This window comes from Dermacentor albipictus, unplaced genomic scaffold, assembly GCF_038994185.2.
Source record: "Dermacentor albipictus isolate Rhodes 1998 colony unplaced genomic scaffold, USDA_Dalb.pri_finalv2 scaffold_15, whole genome shotgun sequence".
In the NCBI taxonomy this organism is placed as follows: domain Eukaryota; kingdom Metazoa; phylum Arthropoda; class Arachnida; order Ixodida; family Ixodidae; genus Dermacentor; species Dermacentor albipictus.
In genome coordinates, this window is record NW_027225569.1 from 8,925,542 (window position 1) to 8,942,614 (window position 17,073).

At 59.1% G+C, this 17,073-nt stretch overlaps 2 protein-coding genes across 2 annotated transcripts; both read left to right on the top strand.

Annotated features, from left to right (window-relative positions):
• Window positions 1-6,497: 6,497 nt before the first annotated feature.
• Window positions 6,498-13,041, top strand: LOC139051852 (uncharacterized). Its single transcript, XM_070528880.1, has 2 exons — window positions 6,498-7,337; window positions 11,322-13,041. Exons 1-2 carry the CDS (start codon window positions 6,670-6,672, stop codon window positions 11,368-11,370), a joined length of 717 nt encoding a protein of 238 aa, XP_070384981.1. The 5' UTR covers window positions 6,498-6,669; the 3' UTR covers window positions 11,371-13,041.
• A 497-nt stretch (window positions 13,042-13,538) lies between these two features.
• Window positions 13,539-17,051, top strand: LOC135914146 (uncharacterized). Its single transcript, XM_065446896.1, has 2 exons — window positions 13,539-13,717; window positions 14,859-17,051. The coding sequence occupies exon 2, from the start codon at window positions 14,946-14,948 to the stop codon at window positions 15,615-15,617; it is 672 nt and encodes a 223-aa protein (XP_065302968.1). The 5' UTR covers window positions 13,539-13,717; window positions 14,859-14,945; the 3' UTR covers window positions 15,618-17,051.
• Window positions 17,052-17,073: the final 22 nt, after the last annotated feature.

Genomic DNA, 17,073 nt, shown 5'->3' on the forward strand with positions numbered 1-17,073 from the left:
AGTCCATAGGACGACTCGTCGCTCCAGCATGCTTAAAACTTGGGTTGTTAGGGGCAGCATGGTAGTCAGGTGGACGTTCATCAGCTCGCAGACACATCGAATTATTCGCAGCTGTGTTGGCCCTCGGTGACGTGCGAGCATTGTTTACGTCGTCGCTTGAGTTGGTAACGGCCTCCTCAGTAAACGCGAGCGCAGAGTTGCGTAGGGCTTGCTGCTCATCGATATAACTCCTAGTCTGCAGCGTTCGGTCCACAGGAGGGAGCGTGCGCATGCGCTCCCCGACATCCTGCTCCACGGCTGCCTCGAGCGCATTCGCCTGTGCGTTTGCAGCTGCCGCTTCTTTTTCGTGCTGCAAAATATCCAATTCAGCCTCAATCCTTGCCTTTTCAATACGCATCGCGGCCTCTCTGCGACCAAACTCTGCTCTGGCCCGGACGGCTTCAGCTTGTGCGCGTGCTTGTACGGCGGCTAGGCTGATTGTTGACGAGCCCGATCGTCGTGACCTCGAAGAAACGCTTGAGTGGGCCGATAGAGAGTGCTGCGACGTTACCTCTTGTAAGCGGTCGCGTTCTCGTTCCGAAGCCTCACGTAATTTGTCGCTCACAGTCACATAACGATCTGCGTCGATTGCTTTTTGAAGTTCCAATTCCTCCTGGGTTTCAGATCTGCTCGTTCTGGCGAGGAAGGTAGAGTATCTGGCTGCGACGTGTTCGTAGCGCTCATAGCTTGCGCGAAGCTGCGTTGCGGCGTTGTTAACGTCTTCCTCTTTTGCACATGACACTTTGAAAATAGCTGTCTCCACATTCTTCCAGGCAGCGTCTATTCTCCGGCAGTGCTCTTCGCGGCTCGTTTCATACGTTTCTTTGGCTTTCATGGAAAACGTAGTTGCTCTTTGTGGTCGAATATTTGCCGTGGAAGCTTCATGCTCAGCTGTCATAATTTGAGACGTTTCAGGCGTCAGCTTGTCCTAATCCATTTTGGCGTGCGTGCTTCACGACGTATCTCACTCAAAGCGGACGTATGCCGTGAAGCCTGCTAAGCTGCGCGATGAAATTTGAAACGAGCCCACCTTGTCGTTGCCCTGTGTGCCGTCAGCTGCTCAACTTGTAGGCGATGCCGTGTCCTTGCAGTAGGCGGATGTCATGGTCAAACCGGAGGTCTTGCCGTGCGACGTATTCCACTGCAGCGGACGTTGAGTTGGCGGCCGATGGCAGTCGACTTCACTTTTTTACTATGCTGGCCTCGCGGATCGCACTTGACGGTATCAAAGCGTCCGCTGTCCAGCTAGATAACGGGTCGAACGCAGTTGAACATTTAAAACAAACTTTAATTACACTGAGAAGGTCAAAAAAGCCAGTTAAAAATACACAAAACGTTCAGTTTTAGCCCCGTAAAAAAGTGGTCCGGTCTCTAGGGCTGGTGGGGCGAGTCTGCCCGTCCCGCGCTTTTCCAACTGTGGTTTCCATCCCCGTCGCCGCCCCCAGGCACGGGAAACAACAGCCGACCACCCCGAAGCGTCGTCACTGGGTTTCTTTCAGGAACCGAACGGAGGGAGCGGGGTCCTTTCTCTCGCGCACAGCTTGGAGTCCGCGGGGGGCCAGTGAAAGAGAAAGCCATAAAAGTAAGGGAGGCCCGCTTCCCTCTTGAAAGAAAAGTCTGGCCGTGCATTCGCGACGCGCACAGAACAGTGGTGGTCCGAGGGCTCCTGGAGTTGGATCTCCCAGGGGACGCGTTCGCTCAAGCGTACGCTGACGAGACCGTCATTGTTGTACCGGGTGCGAATCGAGTGGACATTGAAAGAAAGGCGGCCCGGATTCTGCAACGCGTGCAAGCATGGTCTCAGGAAATAAGGGTCGCCATTAATGTAGACAAGTCTTTTTTTGTGGCGTTCCCTCACGGCACTGCTTCGGTTGCGGGGCACGGGCTCCAGGTGTGTATGGCCGAGGGACGTCTCCGTAAAAAAAACAGCTTGAAAATTCTCGGTGTAATGTTTGATTCGCGATTAGGTTTTTAAACTCACGCGGATTACATTAGACAAAAATTGGAACGAACCACCCACAAAGTTTTAGCTTATTTTCGCCTGCACTACTCCCTTCCACCGGGTACTCTACAGAAGCTGTATCGCCAAATCATTCTGCCAATCATCACGTATACTGCACCGGCGTGGTGGTCTGAATGCCCCGATAGCCAGGTTAGGGACAAGGTGCAATCCTTACAACGAGTTCCATTGCTTGCCCTCACGGGCGCGTATCGCACCACGCGAACAGCGGCACTGCAAATCCTTGCCTGGGCGCCGCCCTTGGATAGTTGGACAGAATAATTGCCGAGTTTAGATTATTTACCTTACGCCAGCCTATGTGTTTTGGACCTCTGTATTTTCATCCGGCGAACATCGCATACGGATATGATCGGTGGACCGATCACCCGGCGGATCGATTCAGGTATCTGTTTAGCCGGCTCACACCCAGCGCAGCCATAAGCAAGTCACTTAGCCCTGCATTGGACATATACACTGATGGATCCTATACGCAGTTTTCTGCAGGAGCCGCGTATGTAGTGATGAACACTCACCAACACGATCTTCGCATAGGGAAATTTAGCATACGCGGGGCGAGCAGTGCGTATTGCGCAGAAGCGGTTGCATTACAAGAAGCATTGGACTACTTAATGTTCTTATCCACATCGTTTCCCGTGGTTAATGTATACTCCGATTGCCTTTCTCTTTTGTCGGTCCTCTCTGCCTTTACTTCTACCGACATGCGGGTAGTGCAGATTAAGCGTGGCCTCCGGCGTCTATCAGCTCGCTTTTCCATTGCCCTGCACCATGTGCCCGAGCACCGTAACATTTCGGGAAACGAGTTGGCGGATGATGCTGCCGCTAGTGCTACACTTTACGGCCTCCCGCGCGTACTGAGCACCTCCATCCGAGCTATTAAATACCAACTCTACGCTCAGATGCAACCAACGTGAGTGGGGCCTCAAGTGGCGTTCTGCCAATGACGATACAGCTTTAATTCACTGGGTGCCCAGCGTCGTGCAGATTCTTGAGTTCTTCCCGCCATCCCGCTCGTTAATTCATATTCTCACAGAACACGGCCGCATCCCCTACTATTTGTACAGGTTTGGCCTTGCGCGCACCGCGCTCTGTCCGTGTGGCATGCCTGCCGAAACATTTCACCATTACCTGACTGATTGTCCGTTGACGAGGGAGCTAGCGGGCCAACTGGACGGTCCCTCACGTGAGACCATTCGGGTTGCGGATTACCCGGTGCTGTTGAAAAGCGCCCGCAATCGAGCCATCCTTACCCGCATAGAACGCTTGGTCAGCGCGGCAGTGCCGGATTGCCCGCGGGATGTGCCTCCAGTGGATGCATGGTAAATGCTTTTTGGCCAAGATTCGTGGCTGCACCGCGGCCACTGCTGAACCGCTGGGCGTTCCAGCGACTGGGACAGCCGAACGCTGCGGAGCGGCCTGGGTGGGCGCCGTGGCTGGCCCCCTTGTATCCAGCGACTTGGACCCCGGCACTCCCTGATTCGGTGCTTGTTCTCCTCCCCTTTCTGAAGGCACCAACTACGCAGCGTCGGCTGGGGGCTCGTGGCTGATCCCATGCCCATGCATTCAGCTCCTATACGGAGCTTAACCGGATGGTCAAAGCTCTAAACGTGCGAGAACGTCCGGCGTTGGAGCCGTGGCTGGCTCAAAACGTCCAGCTACTAGGACCCCAGTGTTCTCTGTTTGGCTTTTTGGATTGACTGCTACCAGCACTATACTGTAGCTGCCGGATTGTGCTCAGCATGCACATCTGCTCCTCTGTATTTATAGACCTTACTGCATACCCTGCCTTATGCGGACATTTGGCGGCGCTCTCGCGGGCACCAGCTGCGTGCTGTGGACACTCGCGCCACTGTGATCCCGGGACATCGGAGGCTCTGCCTCCGTGCTGTCGTCCGGGCGCCCAGCACTTTCGACATACTATTGGTCACTTCTGTCTCGGGCTAAATGCAGCGGTCAGAATCCGGGTGGTCTCGGTGACCTGGCCATGTCCATTGGCTCCTTTAATACGCCAAGCCCCGATTTATGTTTCCTGGCGTGCCGCCGCTGCGGTTTTGGGTGCAGCACTCATGCAAGCACGGTGCGGACCTAGGTGCCCGCCGGGTGATTACAAACCTTGCCAACCGTTCTGTTCACGTAGTTTTCCTAATTCGTTTCTTTATTTCTTTCCGTCCTCCGTCTCTTCATACCATTCCTCTTCTCCGTTTTTCTTCATTTTAGCGTTCTCCATTACCAACAATTCTGTTCTTTGTTCTGCTCCTCACATTCCTCACTTTAGCAGCGGATTTACTTTGGCACAGGAGCAGGCATCTGCACGCCGCATTGACAATTGTTCCGTGTGTTACATATACTTTTGCTTCCTTCTGCTCTGCCATACATCTACATATCTCGGATGGAGGCTTAAGTGGGCCATTATAGCTCGCTCTTTGGGTTTTGGTGACGGTGGCTGCCCGACGCTTAGTGTTGACCGGGCAGTCATTGTCACCACTTCTAATCAGTGCTCTCAAGTCTATTTTCAGCTTTTCACGTACCGGTTTTGGAGCCAACCGGCCGATCCAGGGACATGGCCGGCTTTTTCACCATCCCTGTCATCTTACCTCTTTCCCTACAAGGGCACTCCGCATGCGGATCATCATTATTAACTTTTCACATGAGAAATCAATGAACGCTCTACGCGAGGACCCTGTGCCCTCGCTGACCTCGCCTTGGGATATTAGCTGTTACCGTACCCAACCTTTCTTTTTCCAATTGGCTTTTCTATAAAAAATTTGCGCTTCGGGCTATTGGCCCCATTTAATTTATTTTTGATTGGTTTAAGCCTGTTATTGCATCAGTAGGAACGGGCTTTTCCCTCCATTCATTTATTTTCTTTTATATGAGGGAGCAGACTTCGAAAAGGGGCGGTACACCCGCCACATGGTAATTGAATAGTGCCAGCGCAAGCTCGGCGCAACAAACAAGGCGGAAACCTCAGTCCTAGATATTTTTGTTGTTTGAAGGTGCGGTTGTAGACCGCACGGGTAAGTGCCTCGCGAGCGCTACAGTGACCACAGGACACACGGAGGCGGCCGAAGAAGGCGCAATAGCCGTATAGCACTGGCCACGGTGCCTAGCGCTGCGATCGTGATCAGCGACTCGCAGGCGGCAATCCGCGGCTTCGCGCGCGGTCGCGTCTCGCGGGAAGCGGTCCGCATACTCCAAATTTGTGACGACGGCGGCTCGTCATCGCCCTCGCAACCACAAAATTCTACAGTCTTCCTCCTCTGGACCCCGGCACACACCGATGTCCCGCTCGCGGGCAACGAGGCGGCCCACGCCACGGCTCGAGGACTCACACGCCGAGCCGCCGCTGATTATGTGGCCGCCTCCGCCCCCGAGAGCGGGGCATCGGAGATGCCGGATCGGGACACTACAACAGAAACACAGCAACAAGAATCACAATGGGCGTGGGGCGATCGCCTGACCACGTTCAGAGATCTCACCCAACACTACAGACTCCAAAGACGCACATTCCCGCCACCACACGACAAGTTAAACAGGAATGAGGCCGTAACTTTACGCTTGCTCCAGACGCACAGCTACCCTAGCCCCGCGGTCCTACATCACTTCTACCCTGGTTTATATCGAACAGATGCCTGTAAAGCTTGCGGACAGCGAGCAACGCTGCGACATATGCTAGGGGAATGTGCCGGCAACCACGATAATGGGACCACATCCGTTCGCGACGCGTCCGTAAACGCGGCCGTTACCACAGTACGGGAAGCCTCGAGCTCGCTTCTCCCCGACGCCGCCTCAGGTGCGGGTGCCGCCGGGGACCTTCTCCATCGGCGCCGCAGCCGCTGGGAGGCGGCTCTCAAATGTTCAGAGTTGGCAGACCAACTCTGGGCCGTCCGGCAAGCCAAAGATGCCGCCCGAGTCCAAGGACTTGGAACCGCCACCTGAGGCCACCACAACGAAATTGCCAGCCATTCATTAATAAAGTTTCTTCTCTCTCTCTCTTGAAGGGGCTGAGGTAAACGCGAGAGCGGGTTCCAAAAAGGACTTTTGTACGGCGTTTTATAAGAGTGCGTGACCGGACTAAGGCGTCAAAAGCGCTGCCACGTCCAGTGCACCGTATGTGGCTCACTACAGGCCAACAGAAATAAAGTTTACTGGGGCGGTACACTTGCACGCGCGCTCGTGCAAGTGGTTGGCTGGCCGGCGGAATCGGGCTCCTGGTTTTTTCTTCAAAAATAAGGTATTTCCGATTGGTCATGGCTACATTATAGCAGGGGTTGCTTTTTAACAACTAGGGACCTCATTCGCTACGAAAACCGGGCGGGCAAGGGTTTCTTTCTCGAATTCTACGCGTTTTCTTGTTCGGCCAGCCATCGGGCCATGGCCATGGCTCATACCTTTTGAGCCTGGCCAGGCCCACGACGCGCAGAGGCAAGAACGCGTCGCCGTCCCACTCCCCCCCGCGGCCCACAGCCGCCGGGGAGTCGCCCCGCTCGCGGGATCCGGTTCTTTCGGAGGACGGCGACGCGGCTCTCGCGCGTTTCTGTGCACTCGTCGATCAGTTGCCGCCCGAGGACGAAGACCAACCCCGGGCCGCCGGTACAGACAAGGACGAGGCGATGTCCACGGTTTCCGAGAAGTCCGCTGTCACGGCAGTGGCTACACGCCCTGCCGTGACAGCGTCTGGCCCGATGTACGTGATCGAGCGAGAGGCCCTCGAGTGGATCAACCGGCCGTCCAACCGGGTCTCGGTGGAGTCAAGGTGCTTCTTAACAACCAAGATCTTGCAGGCGACCGCAGACTGCGCGGCGGTGCGGAACGAGGCGGCCAAGGAGGGAGGCAGGGCCCGCGAATTGCGGGAACAACTCGCCGAGGCGCGGCGGGAGGCGGCCGAGCTGCATGGGCGACTGGCGGCCACCGAGGCCCGGCTGGCGATGGCGATTTCGATGGCCGGCCCGGGGCCTGCTGGTTGCGGCCCTGCGGCGTCCGCGGGTGCAGTTCCCGCGCCCTCGGGCGCCGGCGGCTCGGTGGGGGCCCCCGCCGGACGAATGGACTACGCGTCCGCTCTGCGGGCGGGCCTCGCGCCCTCGACCGGCGCGGCCCGCGGCGGACCCGCTGGCGCTGCGACGACGGGCGCCGGGACCCTCGGCGTGCGGCACAAGTGCGTCGCTTTCTTGACACCGCTGTCGCAAACCGAGACGCCGGCGCGGGACGTGCTCCGCCTGTTAAAGAACAAGATAGACCCCAAAGCCAAGAACATCAGAGACGTGACGTTCCGTCAAACGAGGTACGGATTGACCGCATTCACTAACAACGGCCTGTCTTTAACTAACCTAGGGGCAGCGATAAACAGCAATCCGGTCACGCAAAGATCAATCATAATGCGATTTAGTGAACCACGTAATCCTTGCATTAAATTTACCGGAGTGGATCCCGACATCGGCCCGGACGACTTCATGCGCGAGCTGAACGAGCGCAATGAGGGCCTTGACCTCGATCTCGATAGTTGTAAGGTCCGAGTCACGTTTGGAGGCGGGTACGCGGACTTACGTTGCGGAAATGGACCCGGAGGGGTTCACGAAAGTCATGACGCGACCGCGGTTGACAGTAGGATGGACGGCGGTGCGAGCCCGCGAAGACCTGCACGTGCCCACGTGTACGTATTGCGCGACGTATGGGCACGGGCGCACGACGTGCCCTCACAAAGCGGACGCGACCAAAGCGCGATGCACGAAGTGCGGCTGCAACCACCTAGCCGCCACTTGCAAAGTAAAAATGGGCGATGCCGAGGTGCGATGCTCCGAATGTGACAGGGCGGGCCTCAGCGGCGCGCCCCATCTGACAGGATTTCCAGATTGTCCCGTGCTCGTGGGACGGGTGGCGCGCCTCAGAGCGCGCACCAATTACGGCGAATCGGCGTAGTCGGAGCGCCGCGCGGCCGATTGGCTCCGCCACAGCGTGCCCGAGGTGGGGGCCGGTGGCGCGCCGCAATTGGCCTCACCCGCAATGGGAGTGATGTAGAGGTGCGCCGGGCGCAATGCCGGCTTCCTGATTGCTCGTCCCCATCGTGCGGGCAGTCGACAGCAATGACAGAGAGGACACATTTGCGCTCGTCGGGTTATTCCATTGGGCGCCCGACGCAAGGAGGGGCGCGGTGCTCGTAGGTTTAGGCAGAGCAACACAACCGAGCCGCGACGGAGCGCGTCGGACGCGGATGCGTGTTGGTGAATGCGGTTAACCCGTTCAGAAGACGCCGATAGCCAGGTGTGCGCGTGTACAAGAGAGCCGCCAGAACGTGGCAAAGAACGGCGACAGACTTTCGAAGAATCAGACGCGCCAATGGTGTGACTCGCCGCACTTTGTGCCTGGACGAAAAGACACCGCGAGGACGCTATATAAGTGCAGTGTAAATAGTGTTCATATCTATATCGCTCTATTCCATCGCATTTAACTTCCTTTAATTTCAAGTGTTTGATTTTCAAGCGGCCCTTTCCTTCATTGATGTGAACGGCCCACTGCCTGTTGTACCATCCGGAGGATTTAGGGTGCAATGATATGATGGATGCCTGAGCGAGCGACCCGATGGACGTGACAGACACAAACATTCCGTGTGATATTCATTTTTAACAGGTTTTCCCTGAACTCTATCAGTAGTACTTTTCTCGTTGAACTGAGATAACCCTGTTTGCATGTCTTGATGAGTGCGGTGGCTTCGGGAAGGGTGGCGAAAACGTTTTGCTTCACAGCAGATCCGCGCGCCCGAGCCGTACAGTAGATAATATCCCACCAGTGCACAGACTCAAGGCACCGTCCACGAACTCGGGAGACGCGATCTGTATAAGTGTTCCTTCCTTTGGGAGACGCGATCTGTTTAAGTGTTCCTCTTGCGCCGGGAGGCGCCCCCGAAGACCTCGGAGCTGAGACAGGACGTGACGTCATCAGTAGATACGCATCGGAAGATCAACTCCAGTGAGCAATGACGCCGGGGGCGTCCCTGCCACCAGACGCCAGGTCCTCTTACGTGCGCGTCGCCAGGATGCGTCCCCTGGGATCTGTGGCGCCTCTTCCGCGCGGCGGACCCGACTCGTCGCGTTCGGGTGGCGAAGGCGTCGTCCGCGTGGCCCTGGTCTGCGTGAGGACATACGTACCTGGCGGCTGGAGTCGCCACCTCGAGTCGGTAGTGACGCCGGGAAACACCCCCGAAGTCCGCCGCGGCCCTCGTCGACCGACGGACTGGCTCAACCTCTGGGTGCGGTGTACCGCCGCACGGACGAGAGAGACTGACGCCGGGGGTGTTCCTGGCACTCGGAATCGCAAGTGCCGAGCCGCCGCGTGTTGCGCGCCCTCTCGGGGGCGCGATGGCGTACCCGACTGCGGACGGAGGCGATCGCCGGCCTCGACGAACACTTGTACACCGACTGTCGTCACTTTCACCTTTTAACGCGATAGCGTTAAGGAGCTCGTGTCGCAGAAAAGCCGGTGTCGTCGGCGTCGGTGTCGGCGTCGGCGGCGTTGACCGTGAGCGATAAATCACGGCAGGCGCTTCATACATAAAAAGCAACTTCCAAGATTGGCCCGGTGGGAATCGAACCCAGGTCTCCGGAGTGTGAGACGGAGACGCTACCACTCAGCCACGAGTTCGTTGCTTCCAAGCGGTGCAAACGCGCCTCTAGTGAATGCGGTGTTGCCTTCGAAACGAGCCGTAGAAAGTTATACTGCGGTGTATATCGGTAATTATGAACATGTAACGTACAGAAGTCACAATTACACGAGTTGCGAAGTGCGTTTCCGCTGCATTTCTTCTGCGCTTTCCGCACACGCAGAGCCATCTTGCGGCAAACACAGAAGACCCCCTCCTCTCAATGTACGGCGCTGCCCCGACAGGAGGCGCGCCGCGCGCGCATTGGGACCGCTGCCAGGCGCGTCGCGGGACTCCCTCTCCCCTGACGACGCTTCGCCGTGCTTCCGGTTTAGATTACTATCTATCTCTCTGCCCGTGCCGATCACGACGTTTGGCTGGCGTAGATCGTTTCCCCTCCGAGACACCGAGTTCTTTGGTTCGTTTCGTTCGCTCAGGCGCACGTTTCGTTGCCGCGCCCAACGCTGCGTTGCTCGACGCTCACCGCGTGATAGGTGGGCGCTAAGTCCGATGCGGGGCGCATCGTAAGTGATTGCTGTGCCGTAGCGCATTGTCATATACCCCTTGGCGGGTCGACGGGACGCTGTCGCGTCCCACTCTTGAAGGCGAAGCTTAAGCGTCCTCCAATTTTTTCACGTTCTTTTCTACTACTTTTCTTCTCTATTACCTTCATTTATGGCATGCCCATGCCACCTCGTCTCAGCCTCATTATTCACGATCATTAAGGGTGCGATCTTGTACGCGTTCCAAAATAGAACGGAGGCGGTTCGTTCTTTACGTCGCGAAATAGGCGGTATGTTCCGTTCCGTTCGTCCGATAGCAGACGACAGAGAATGATTTACAGCAGATAACACGTCACACTTGACGTCATGGCGTTCGGCACGGTTCAAATTGACGAATCGTATTTGGCTCGGTGGAACGAACCGCCTCCGTTCTATTTTGGAACGCGTACAAGATCGCACCCTAAATGCCCGGCGCGAGCGCTTCTGCCCTCGCTGAGACGCCTCGGGACACATACGCGTTACCGTTAGCCCACAATTTTATTTTTCCAATTGGCTTTTCTTCCCAAAAACATGCGCTTTGGGTATTAATTCAAAACGCCTTTTCATTTATTTTTAATTGGCTTTAAACCTGGTATGCATTTTTGCAGGGACAGGTTCTCCCCACCCTTTATTTTTGCCTTTGATTTCAGGAATAAGCGGGGAAGCAGTCGGCCGGGGCGGTACACCCACCACATGGTAATTCAATAGCGCGAGCACGAGCGCCGCGCGTGCAAGGGTTCGGCTGGCCGGCCGCATCGGGCTCTCGCTTTTTGCTTCAAAAACAAGGTATTTCGCATTTGGCACTTCCAAATTTTAGCAGGGGTTATTTTTAAACGTGTAGGCACCTCATTCGTTGTGAAAATCGGGCGGGGAAGGGTTTTATTTTCGATTTTTGGGTGATTTCTTGTTCGGCCGGCCATCGGGCACAACATATCCATGGCTCATACCCTTTAAGCCTGAGCCCGGCCATGCCCAATACTGCCAGAGACCATGCATACGGTCTCGCCGTCTCCGCTTGCGACGGCCAGCGCGGGTGCGTCGCCGAAATCGGATTTTTCCGATGCCGGCGACGAGATCCTCGCGGCCATAGCGTTCCAGGAGGAGCCCACGGACCGGACCGCGCCGCCTGCGGCGGGTGACGAAGAAGACCGACTGTCCTCGGTGTCCCAGACGACCGCGGTGGCGTCTCCCGCGCTCGCGGGTGACCGCGGCGAGCGGGGGCAGGCTTGCCTGCAGGAGATCGAGGAAGAGATCACGACCTACTTAGGGAACGCCGCAAACAAGGTACCCGTCGCGGCGCGCGCCCTCATCGCGGCCCGGCTCGGCGAGGTCGTCCGTATGTACTCGGACCTGCGGTCGGACGTGTCGGTGGAGCGGGGCGCGGCCGTCGCCCTGCGTGGCGAATTGGTCGAGGCGCGCCGGGAGGTGGCGGCGCTGCAGCGGCGGGTCATCGTCGCCGAGGGCCGCCTCAACGGCTCCATCGTCATGGCGCCCGGTCCGGGGGGTGCGGGACGCCATCTCCGCGCGTCCGCGGCGGCTGCCGGCTCGGGCCCTGGTGTTCCTGCCGCGGCGGCGGGCGCCGTCAGCTACGCTGCGGCGCTGAAGGCGTCGCTCGCGGCGGGGGCGAGCGGGCGGCGCCGACTTTCGAGTACGTGGCGTTCCTCACGCCCACGGTTCCGACGACGACACCGGCGCGGGACGCCCTCCGCTTGCTCAAGACCAACATCGACCCGACCGCCAAGAACATCGGGGAGGTCACGCTGCGGCACACGAGGTATGGCCTGACGGTTTTTTCGCACGCGCGCGAATCTATCGACAACCTGAAGGCGGCCATCGCGGATAATTCGGTCACGCGCTCCTCGTTGCTAGTTCGCGTCGGCGAGAAGTGAAACCCGCATGTTAAATTTAGCGGGGTCGACCCGGACGTCGCGCCGGACGAATTTATTCGCGTTCTCAATGAGAGGAACCCGGGCCTCGACCTGGACGTCGACGCATGCAAGGTGCGCGTGACGTACAGGGAGCGGTCGGGTACGTGCGCCTACGTCGCGGAGGTGGACCCGCCCGCGTTCGAGCGCATCATGCAGCGGCCCCGGTTGTCTGTAGGCTGGACGGCGGTGCGGGCGGTGGAGGATTTGCACGTGCCAACGTGCACGTTCTGCGCCTCCTACGGGCACGGTAGAACGACGTGCCCGCACAAGGCGGACGCCACGAAGGCGGTCTGTATGAAGTGTTGCGGCAACCACCTGGCCGTGACGTGCCGCGTGCGGATGGGGCAGCCGGAGGTTTGCTGCAACGAGTGCAGAAAGGCCGGCCGCGAAGCGTCCTACCCCGCGGGATTCCCCAAGTGCCCCATCCGCATGGAGCGGGTGGCTCGCCCCAGGGCCCGCACCAACTACGGCCCCCCGCGATAGAGCGGCGCGGGCGGCCGCGTGAGGGGGGGAGCCGTGGCCCTGGGGGAGCGGAGGGGGCCGGCGGCGCGATCCAGATATGTCAGCTGACGCTCGATCACGTCCGCCGCGCGACGGCGCTGCTGACGGACCACATGGCGCGCGAGGGCACGCGCTCGCGGCCGTCATGGATCCATACACGCAGCAGGGCCAGCTCCTCAAGCTTCCACCGCACTACCAGTCGTACGCGGCGGCCGACGGCCCGCTGTGTGCGATCGTCGTGCGCCGGCCGCCTTTCGACGTGTTCCCGACACACGTGTCGAGACTGGTGGTCGCGGTGGAATGCTCGTCGCGCGATATCGCGATTACGGTCGTGGCCGCGTACGCGCCGCCCCACAGGACGATGGACGACGTATTTGAACATCTCGCGCACGCCCTTGACCGGAGTCAGACCCCCGCTCGCGGGGGTCTGACTTTGCGGAGGACGGCGACGCGGTTATTGAGCGCTTTTATGATCTGGTCGATCAGCTCCCGGTTGCAGAGGACAAGAGACGACCACCGGCTGGCGGTGGCGAGGACGAGGAAGCCCTCTCCTCTGTCTCCGTGTGCACGGCCGCAGCGGCGGCGCTTCCCGGCGACCTATAGTCGGATACAACTTTACAAAAAAGGGGGCGTTCACTCCTCCGAGGCAGATGCACACGAGTATCCACCAATGGGCGCGCACTCTGAGCCGACGTCATGCGCCGGACGGCCGGTGACTTCGCCGCTTCGGTTGCATGCGGCCGAGTTGCAGCACCGACCGCGCCTTCGGGCGCCGGCGGCCCGGTGGGCGCGCCCGCGGGCCGCATGAACCCGCCTTCAACGCGGCCGCGTTGAAGGCGGGCATCGCGCCCGCTGCCGGCGCTGCTGACGGCGGACCCGGTGTTCCTGCGACGGTGTGCACCGAGGCGGGGAGAGCCGGTGCCCCACACAAACACGTCGCCTTCCTCTCGCCGGTGGGGGCGACCGCGACGCCGGCGCGAGACGTTCTACGGATACTGAAAACCAACGTGGACCCGCTCGCCAAACACATCACGGACGCGACGCTCCACCACACAAGGTACGGGCTGACCGTATTTACGAACAATCGCCTGTCCCGTCTCGCTCGCTCTGTGTTGTGTTTTTTCGGCGCTATAACCCTCTTCTGGAAACATGCACCAACTAGCCCCCCAACAAGTATTACTCAATCCCAAATCGCTACACAACCTAGAGCAGGCGATGGCTGCGAATTCAGTCACGCGCGCGGCTATCATAATGCGCGTCGCCCAACAGCGCAACCCCTGTATCAAGTTCACAGGGGTAGATCCCGATATCGGCCCCGATGAATTCTTGCGCACGCTCAACGAACGTAATCGCGGTCTCGACCTCGACCTTGACAAGTGTAAGGTCCGCGTCACGTTCGGGGAGAGGGCGGGCTCGCGATCGTACGTAGCGGAAGTAGACCCGGAAGGGTTCCAGAAGATCCTATCGCGTCCAAAGCTCACGGTGGGGTGGACTTCGGTTCGGGCACGAGAAGACTTGCACGTGCCCACGTGCACTTTTTGCGCGTCTCATGGACACGGGCGCATGACATGCCCCCACAAGGCGGATCCGTCAAAGGCGCGCGGCATGAAGTGCGGCGGTCACCACTTGACCGTGACTTGTAAGGTCAAGATGGGAGACGCCGAGGTGCGTTGTTCGGAGTGCGATAAGGCGGGCCACAGGGAAACGAATCACCCCACCGGTTTCGCCGAGTGTCCGGTACTCCTGGAAAAGGTGGCGCGGCTCAGGGCGCGCACCCACTACGGCGACCCGAAGTAGAAGGAGCGCCGCGGGGCCGGGGGGTGGGGCTAAAAGGGGTTCCTTTTGTATTTATTCGCGCGCTCCTTGTAACCGGGTATTGGGCCCAATATGGCGTGGGCTCATACCCGCTGAGCGCCGGACATGCCCAAAACGCGCAAGGACAAGAACGCGTCGCCGTCCCGCTCCCTCCCGCGGCCTCCGGCCGCTGAGGAGTCGCCCCGCTTGCGGGGATCCGATTTTTCCGAGGACGGCGACGCGGTCGTCGCTCGCTTTTGCGATCTCGTAGACCAGTTGCCGGCTCCGGAAGACGATCAACCCCCGGCTGCCGTTGGAGACAGGGATGCGGTGTTGTCCTCGGCTTCGCCGCGATCTGCTGTGACGGCAGTGGAGGCGGCATCTTCTGATGCCGCCGGGCGCAGGAGCGGTTGCAGGCGATTGAGCACGCGGTCCTCGTGTACGGCAACCTGCCGGCCAACCGAGTCTCCGTGGAGGCGCGGACCTTCTTCATGGGCAAGGTCTTGGAGGCGGTCGCCGTTTGCTTGGGCCTGAGGGCGGAGGTGACCAGGCAGGGTGGAATGGCCTACATATTGCAGGACCAGCTCGCCGAGGCGCGGCGGGAGGCGGCCGAGTTGCGGAGGCGCCTGGCGGTCGCCGAGGCCCGGCTGGATGGACACGCGGTCTCGGTGGCTGGCTCGGGGCTTGCCGGTCGCGGTCCTGCCGCGCCCGCGGGTGTTGTTCCTGCGCCCTCGGGCGCTGGCGGCTCGGCGGGGTCGCCCGCCGGCCGCATGGACGCGGCCGCTTTGAGGGCGGGCCTTGCGCCCTCTGGCGGCGGGGCCCGCGGCGGACCCGGTGGTGCTGCGGCGGCGGACGCCGAGGCGGGGAGGCCCGGCGCGCTGCACAAGCACGTCGCCTTTCTAACACCGGTTTCGACGACCGCGACGCCGGCGAGGGATGTGCTCCGCCTTCTGCAATCAAACGTGGACCCGCACGCCAGGAACATCAGGGACGTGACGCTTCATCACACCAGGTACGGGCTGACCTTATTTACGGACAACGACCAATCTGTAGCCAACCTAGAAGAAGCAATAGCCGCCAATACGGTGCGCGTCGGTGCAATCGGTGCAATCGGCGTCGGTGCAATACGGTGCAATCCTCATGCGCGTCGCGCAGCCACGTAACCCTTGTGTCAAGTTCACGGGAGTTGATCCCGACATCTTCCCGGAAGATTTCTTGCGCACGCTCAACGAGCGCAACGAGGGGCTCGATCTCGACCTCGACAAATGCAAGGTCCGCGTCACGTTCGGTGAAAGGGCGCACGCGCTAACGACCAGGGGACTGCTCGCCCCTGCCCCATGGACATGGGAAACGCCTCCAACGCCCTCCCTGGTCACGGATTGGTTCCTGCTGCGCCGCGGCTGGCGATGGGGCGCACCGGACGCGACTGAGAGAGCGCGTTCACGGGGATCTTCGCGATCTGTTGGGCGCTCGACGACCTAATGGGCGCGTTCCGCTCGTCGCGATTAGAGGCGCAAACGAAGCGACGTGTGATCGAGCGTGGCGGTGGGCTTCGCCAGTGCTCAGAGGTAGGTAAATACGGTCAGCCCGTCCCGAAGACGCCGGTCGTGCGGCGAGTGAGGCGTCCAGGGCTGCCTGTACATGGAAGACGGCTGCCGCAGCGGATCGTCGACGGCATCGCAGACTTCGGCGCGCCGGTGGTATGCCTCGCCGGACAGTGTGCCTGGACGAGACGACTCCGCAACAACACTGTGCGAGTGCAGTGTGTGTAGTTTGATTTTCTGTCTTGCTTTATTTTATTTCACTTTCTTTAATTTTCTTCGTCTTTCAGTGCTTGGTTTTTCGTTCTTCTTTTTCTTTTCTTTTGTACCTTGTACCTCTTTCACTCAGTTATGCTAAATCGAGTGTTCACTTTGCTGAGCCTCCAGGCTGCGGGACCATGAACAGTCATATAGCAGAGGCTGCGACCACTGCTATCAGCAGATGTGAACGGCCTTAAGGTAGTTCGAGCATCCGGAGGCTGTTGACTGTAGCGTCACGTTCACATTATGTTAATCCACAAAGCTGGCATTGGTGTGCATGGTGCCTTCCGGGTGGGTCACGTAAACGGCCCAACCTACAGCAGATCCGCTCGACCGAGACACAGTGGATGCCGCCGGCCCAGTCCGAAGACCCGAGGCGGCGACCACGTACGCGTGGCTTTCAGGCCCAGTGTCGGTGTATGCGGTGCCTACCGGCTGGATCGCATAAACGGCCCACCGTACAGCAGATTCTAGCGACCGAGAAGCACGGTAGATGCCGATGGCCCAGGGAGAGGACCCGAGTCACTGACCATGGTCGCTTGTGACGCGAGGCTTTCATGCCTTTTGCCGCCTTTGTGGAACGTTTTTCATCTTTTGTTTTTCTTCTTTTCATCTTGTCCGACTGTTTTCGTGCATTGACTGGTAATTTGCCCTCTTTGCTTTTCTTTTCATTTTTCTTTTTCATCTTGCCGGGGAAAGGGGACTTTTTGCTTACGGCATGTCCATGCCACCCCTCGTCTGTGACTCTTTACTCACATTCATTAGAATGCCCGACGCGAGGGCTTCTGACAGGCACGTACCCAGGATTTTTTTCGGG

What these genes read in the sequence shown, in the direction of transcription:
- LOC139051852 (XM_070528880.1), top strand. Translation starts at nt 6,670, where the DNA reads ATGTCCACGGTTTCCGAGAAGTCCGCTGTCACGGCAGTGGCTACACGC. An exon ending in GTGACGTTCCGTCAAACGAG is followed by an intron (nt 7,338 to 11,321) that starts GTACGGATTGAC and finishes TCGCGGCCATAG; the next exon opens with CGTTCCAGGAGGAGCCCACG.
- LOC135914146 (XM_065446896.1), top strand. Translation starts at nt 14,946, where the DNA reads ATGGGCAAGGTCTTGGAGGCGGTCGCCGTTTGCTTGGGCCTGAGGGCG.